General features: G+C 40.4%; 1 protein-coding gene across 1 annotated transcript in view; it reads right to left on the bottom strand.

Annotated features, from left to right (window-relative positions):
• The window catches only part of Lrtm3 (leucine rich repeat transmembrane protein 3), a 28841-nt gene extending 24039 nt beyond the window's left edge, over positions 1-4802 (bottom strand). The window contains exons 1-3 of the mRNA XM_048455990.3: positions 4435-4802; positions 4281-4317; positions 3949-3991 (exon numbers count right to left, since the gene is read on the bottom strand). Coding sequence (XP_048311947.3) covers positions 3949-3991; positions 4281-4317; positions 4435-4665 — 311 coding nt within the window. The 5' untranslated portion in view covers positions 4666-4802. The remainder of the gene's footprint in view (positions 1-3948; positions 3992-4280; positions 4318-4434) is intronic.
• Positions 4803-6718: the final 1916 nt, after the last annotated feature.

Here is a 6718-nt window from a genome sequence, read left to right on the forward strand (position 1 = left end):
TAAAGAGAGATTCAAAGAGTAAGAAAACCTCTAAATGGTTTACAGTGTGTTAAAAATATATACAGGCTAAAGGTTAAAGTTCTCAAAATAAAAAAGAAAGAAAGAAAGTAGCCTGGGAGGCAGAGACAGACAGATCTCTGGGAGTTCAAGGATAGCCTGGTTTACAGAGTGAATTCCAGGACAAAGATATGCAGAGAACCTGTCTCAAAAAGCCAAAAGTTAAAAGTAAAAATAAAAGAAATAGAGGTTAAAATAAAGCCACGTAAAGATGGAAAATACACAGAGAATCTTGATACTGTATACTATTATGCTCTCTTTAAATTGTTTGAATGCTGAGGAAGGAGCAACAGCTGCTAAAAGGTATTTGCTTATAAATGCTGCAGAATTAATCCAAAATAGGTATTTTGAAAATACCTTGGCTTCAAAATTGAAGTCAAAAGGTATGTTACTTTGGAGAAGAGATTTTGCTTTTGTTTCCACAGAAAACGAGAGGCTCTGGATTCATTCTGAGTTAAGAAAAATCCAGTTTGAACAAGGGAGACCACCTGAGAAATCTCCAGTAGGAACAGATGGATGGCCCAGATGTCTGAGTTCTTCATCCAAAACAGGTTCAAGACTGCTGCCTGAGATGATCAAGACTCACAGGATACTTCAATCAGGACTTGATCATAACTCTAAATTTTCTTTAGGTCCCTATAAGATTATCAGCGCCCCCAACCAGCTGGAAGTAGCCTGGAATACTACGCTCACATTCCCAAAAAATGGACTATGGATATTTTCCTTTGTTGGTTTTTTTTTATTGTCTGTATTCTGTCAATCATGTTTTAAATAAACGCTGATTGGCCAGGCAGGAGGTGTAGGGGGGGAAAACCAGACAGGAAGTAGAAATGATGCAAGGAGAGCAGGAGAATTCTGGGGAGGAGGAAGTTGATTTCTCCCACTCATGCCCAGACCACCGAATCAGCAGGATGTGAGCTGCCCCACTGAAAAAGGTACTGAGCCACATGGCTAACATAGATCAGAAAAATGGGTTAATCAAGATGTGAGAGTTAGCCAGTAAGAAGCCTGACCTAACAGGCCAATCAGCATTATACCTAATAGAGACCTTTGTGTGATTTTCTTTGGGCTTGCCGGCTGTGGGGTACTGGGAAGGACAGAAACCCCTGACAAACAAACAGCCCCCCATGTTACACTCATACTCCTTTGATTGTGTGTTGAATCTTTAACAGCTTTTCTTAAGGTAAAAATTTATAACATATATACATTATAAATTTTTTAATCATAATATTAGTGGTCATAAAGAGTACTAATTCTAGAAAAAGGTTTTATCTACATTCCTGTACATAATTTTGGGTTTGAGTCTCTATGAGTCTTCTGCAGTGAACCATGTCCATGCCTAACAGCAACTTTTGAAATCTCCAAAAGGAGGTTGGGTGCTCCACAATGACAATTCTTCCAGAACTATGATAACACTACTAAGCTGAAAAACACTACCTAAAGATTGACTTGGACTACAAATTGCTCAGAATAATTTCGAGATGGCCAGCTGAGATGATCCAGCCTCACAAACTACTCTAACTAGGACTTGAGACAAGCCCTGCACTTCTCCATTATGCAGAGACTGGGCAACAAATGATACAGCTACCTCTTTCAGGACTGGACAACAAAAATTTTCTTTTCAGGATTCTATAAAGATGCTGTCACCCCGATGCAGCAGGAAGTAATTTAAGAATATGAAATCCACATTCCCTAGAGGTGGGGTGGGTGGCTTTTGGTCATTCAATGGGTTATGGGATTTGTCATTGTTTAGGAGGGTTGGTTACAAACTGCTATTTGTTATGCTCAGGAGGAAAGCAGAACAAAGGAGATTAGATTCAGAGTTCTTGTTTTGTAAAGAAAAACGGGGGGATACACATATAGGATAAAAGGGTAGAATCTACTTTGAAAAGAAAAAATGGAGAATACAGATATGGTAAGATAAAAAGGTAGATTACTAAATCTAGCTTTGGGGACAGTGCATCCATTGAGCTGAAAGTTGCAATGTCTCAGACAGTCCCATGAGTGTCTGGCAACACTATGGTGTTTCCCCAGTTTGCAATGGCAATCCTACTGCCAGCCACTCTTGACAAGGATTCTGCTAACCTGGAACCTCAGCGCACTTTTTCTGCTTCTTTTTTTTTTTCTTGAACTTTATTTTAAGTGCGTTGGTATGAAAGTGTCAGATCTCCTTGAATCAGAATTACAGACATGAGCTACCATGTGGGTGCTGGGAATTGAACCCAGGTCCTCTGGAGGAGTGGTCCATGCTCTTACCAGCTGAACCATCTCTCCAGCCCCCACTTTTTCTGCTTCTTGAGGCACCTACCTTAGGACTAAAGTTCTGAGGACCCATAGAATAACAGAGCAACTAACTTTAAATGTTAGTACATTTGAAATATGAAAGAAATTAGACAATCAATTTCCAGGTTCATTCTGCACAAAGAAAGAAGTGATAGCACAGAAAAATAAAACAGCCCTCTTGGTGCTTGTGTTTGGTGTGCATGTCTGTATATATATGCACATGCATGTTCATTGTGTGTGGTCACATGTGTGTATGCAACCTATGTGAGGCCATAGGTTGAGGTCAGGTGTTCTTTCTCCTTCACTCTCTGTCTTCTGTCTGGAAGTAGGGTGTGTTGAGTGTAACCTAGCTAGCCATTTCTAGCTATTGGGTGTCTTAACCACTTGAGGGCTTAGGACTACAGGTGGGTATCACACTAGATTAGTATGTGTGTGGGTGCTGGGGATCTGAACCCCAGTCTTCTGTGGGCAGGCCGTCTTGAAGCTCCCAAGCATGCCTTTTCTTAAATATCGACAGTGGTTTTTGTTCGGAGTTAAATCTGAGCTTTGGGACGTGGTATTTTACGCCCTCTGTGGTCTCAGGGCCACCTCTTCGTGTCCATCTGCTGCTAACTTTTCAGCAACTCTGAAATCATTGCTATTCCTTTCACACAGCTTGCTGTTTCTTGGTTTCTTATCTTCGTATATGTCTTGGAGTGCCTTTATTAGCTTCTAAACTATTTGCAGGGTAATTTTTGTCTGTTCTTTAAAATCCAACTCCAGGGTCGATGAACAGTTCAGCTTGCAAAACTGCTTGCTGCCAGGTCTGATGACCTGAGTTAAATCCCCAAGACCAATGCTGTAAGAGCAGAAAACTCGCCCCTGAAAGAAGTCCTCTGACCTCCCACGTGTCCCCTATCTGCCACCCCACCATCAACCATGCAAACAAACAAATCAATACACAAATGGAATTTTAAACATTGAAATTCCAGCTCTCCTGTACCCCTCATGAAACCATTCTCAGAGCCCTAGGCTGGTTTAGACATCTCCTGAATGTTTGCAAACTGGGCGGTAACTGTCCTTTGGGTACATGTCTGAGATCAGACGCTAGCTCAAGCGTTTGTCCCCTATCATCCAACAGCACCCTTTGCATAGATGTTTAATCATCACTGGATGAGTTCTAGTTAAAAGACCTAAGAGAGCAACAAAGAGAATGATGATGCTGGGGTCTAAATCACAGAAGCACTTGTGAGCTCACAGATCCTGAATTACCTCTGGAGTGTCAGAGAACCTCTCAGATTTACAGGGCCCACTTCTCTGTTGGCTCCATCCACAGAAGATGGTAATTTTTTTTTTGTACCAAGTGAATGATAAGAAATGGTGGTTAATGTTTCTTTGTGAGCAATGGGGGCGTTTTATCATAAGAACCTGAGTTAATCTTTTTAAGCCTTATCTACTTTCAAGGATAATTTTGCCAATATATGAAAAGCCCTTATTACAGCTTGGAACAAGGGAACCACTTAAAAACTACATTGGAGCAAATTGTAGTTTACTGTGCCTTCCTTTTAGGAAGAGGCTTCTCTGGGATTCAGAAATCAGAACAAGTATGAATAGAATGCTTCATCTCACCTTTCCATGGAAGATGTGTGGGAAACCGACCAGCTCTGTGGAGCTACATGAAAACAAAAAGTTACAGTATAAGTATCTGGATAAATAAGTTTAATATCAAAAGATGAAAATGTAAACTGGGCAGTCCTGGATCATGCCTTTAATTCCAGCACTTGATAGGGAGAAGCAGGCAAATCTCTATGAGTTTGGGAGCAGCCTGATCTACAGAACTGGTTCCAGGACAGCTAAGACCAAGAATACACAGAGAAACCATCTCAAAAGACAAACAAACAGAAAACACAGAGACAGACAGAGAGACAGACACACACACACAAAAATTGTGTGATATTTACCATATATCAGTCCTTTGGGGAAAATATCTTCATTCTGCTTCAAGGGAGAATATCAAAATGTTAGAGAAATAGCCCGACTATCAAAGTTAAATTTTTTTATAAATTATTATGTGTGTTTTTGAAAAATAGGAGAGAATGGTCCATCAGTTCTTACCTTCTGAGAACATGAACTATCATTTTCCCATAGCTCAAACTTCTTCTTAAAAAATTCAAAAGTTCTTATGAGGACTATCTCAAAAGTAACCCCCAGAAAAATTATAATCAGGGCTACTAGCCAAACATTGTTAAAAATCCAGTGGTCCAGAAAGTCCCATATTTTGCAAAAAGTATTCTCATCTAAGATAGGCTTCGAAATGTTTTTAAAGAAATGGTATATTTTTGACATAATGGCCAGCTATCTCATTTATCCGGCCTTGATTTCAGAAGCCCCTCAGATACGAAATGCTGCTCTGTCCATCTAGATCATAAGCACATACGTGCAAAGCTCTGCCAGAAAAATAAAACACTTCTAGCACCATTCAGTGCCTGTGTCCAATGGCACAGTGCTTGCCCTGGGCACTGAGTAAAGTAAGGTACGTGTCACAATGGGTGTTTACTGAGCTCACAGCCACTCCTGCAGCGACAAAAGGTCATAGGTGAAACATATACAGTCCATGTATGGTACTAGTACGTAGGCTATATATATATATATATGTATGTATGTATATATATGAATGATATATATATATATAGGATATATATATTGGCAATGCCTTGCACTACATAGCCTGTGCTGGCCTTGAACTCCCATAACTCCTACTTAGTCCAGACTGTCTTTGAACTGGAGATCCTCCAGCTTTAGCTTAGGTGTGTGCTACCTTTTCTGGCATCATTATGTAGTTAATCCTTTAGTTTTCTTGAGATAGGATCTCCTATAACACAGCGAAGCCTTGAACTCTTTATATAGCCTAAGCTGCCCGGGAACTCATGGAAATCCTTTGCCTGAGCCTACCAAGTACTGGGATTATAGGCTTGCACTACCACACTCAGTTTAGATATTTTTAAATTCAACAAATAATGTTCTATCAATTTAATCAAAACTGCACAGTTATATACACAACCTCTCGGCACAATTGAATTGCTACCCTAATGAAAAATATGCAAAGTAGAATTGAAGTTAGAAATCCATTTAATTTAGTAATTTCTCTTCTTCTCAACAGCAGTGTATTTTATGCTTCCTTGTAGTCAAGAAAATATAGCCCTCTCAGAGTAATGACTAACTGACAGGTGTAACAAGTAAAAACACTGGATGTTGTAGCTAGGTATGATAGCATAGGACTTTAATTCCAGTACTCAAGAGGCAGAGGCAGGCAGATCTCTGTCAGTTGAACGACTATCCTGAGTACATAGCGAGTTCCAGGACCCCAAGGGCTAATAGTAAGATCTTGAATTAAAAAATCACCTGGTTTCCCTAGTTATCCTGAGTTTGACATACTCCACATAGCTTTTTAGTTCTAGTATGTACTGTTGCCAACATGTAGGACATATGATAAACGGTTTCTGCTGATCCAGCTTCTTGGAACATTTCTTTTTGCTCCAGGAGTCAGTTTTCAAGTTCCCCGCTCACGATCTATTTATACATTCAAAACCAAAGTCTGACTTTTGAATGACCTGTGGGTGAGTTTCCTTTTGCTGTCCTAAGATCAGAATTAAGGGTGGTCAGAGGCATATCTAGACTGATTAGGCCTTAATCTAAGCAGGTAGGCCTGGAAGTTTCCTGAGCAAACACAGTTTTAGCCACAGGACAGCGTGAACAACACAATTTGTGGATGTATGGCCCCTTTCCTCTGGTGATGCAATTAATACTTCTTGGGTTTCATTTACTCAAGGTGAGTTGAGAAAAAAAGACATTTAACTCAGCTGGAGTAAACTCCTCAGGCCTCCTCTGAGGACATCAGAATTACTGAGCTCTTACTTTCTTCAATACTGGGAAACACATCCTAAATGAAATTCCTGGTCTTCTGTATTCTTGAGTAGAATAAAGATGCTTGTGTTTACCTTGGGTTCATTCTGATCTTGGATTTTGACTTGCCGAGTATATTGCAGGAATTTCATCCATGAAGGAACCTTTGTAATCACTGTTCTTCAAGTATGCCTTCACTTCTGTCCCTCTACATGTGCACAGCAGAGGTGATTTTTTTCTGGGGCTGGCGGAAGGTTCGAGACAGGGTTTCTCTGTGTAACAGCCTTGGCTATCCTGGAACTAGCTCTTGTAGACCAGGTTGGCCTCGAACTCACAGAGACCGGCCTGGCTCTGCCTCCAGAATTCAGGGATTAAAAGCATGCACCACCACCACCCAGTTGTGGCAGTAACTTTTTAGAAAGAATTCCTTTCCCTAGATTTTTAAGTCTTTAGGTTTTTTGGGGTGGGGGCTGGCGGTGGTATATTTTCTGATAAA

The sequence above is a fragment of the Myodes glareolus genome, chromosome 27 (genome assembly GCF_982192425.1).
Source record: "Myodes glareolus chromosome 27, mMyoGla1.1, whole genome shotgun sequence".
NCBI lineage: Eukaryota > Metazoa > Chordata > Mammalia > Rodentia > Cricetidae > Myodes > Myodes glareolus.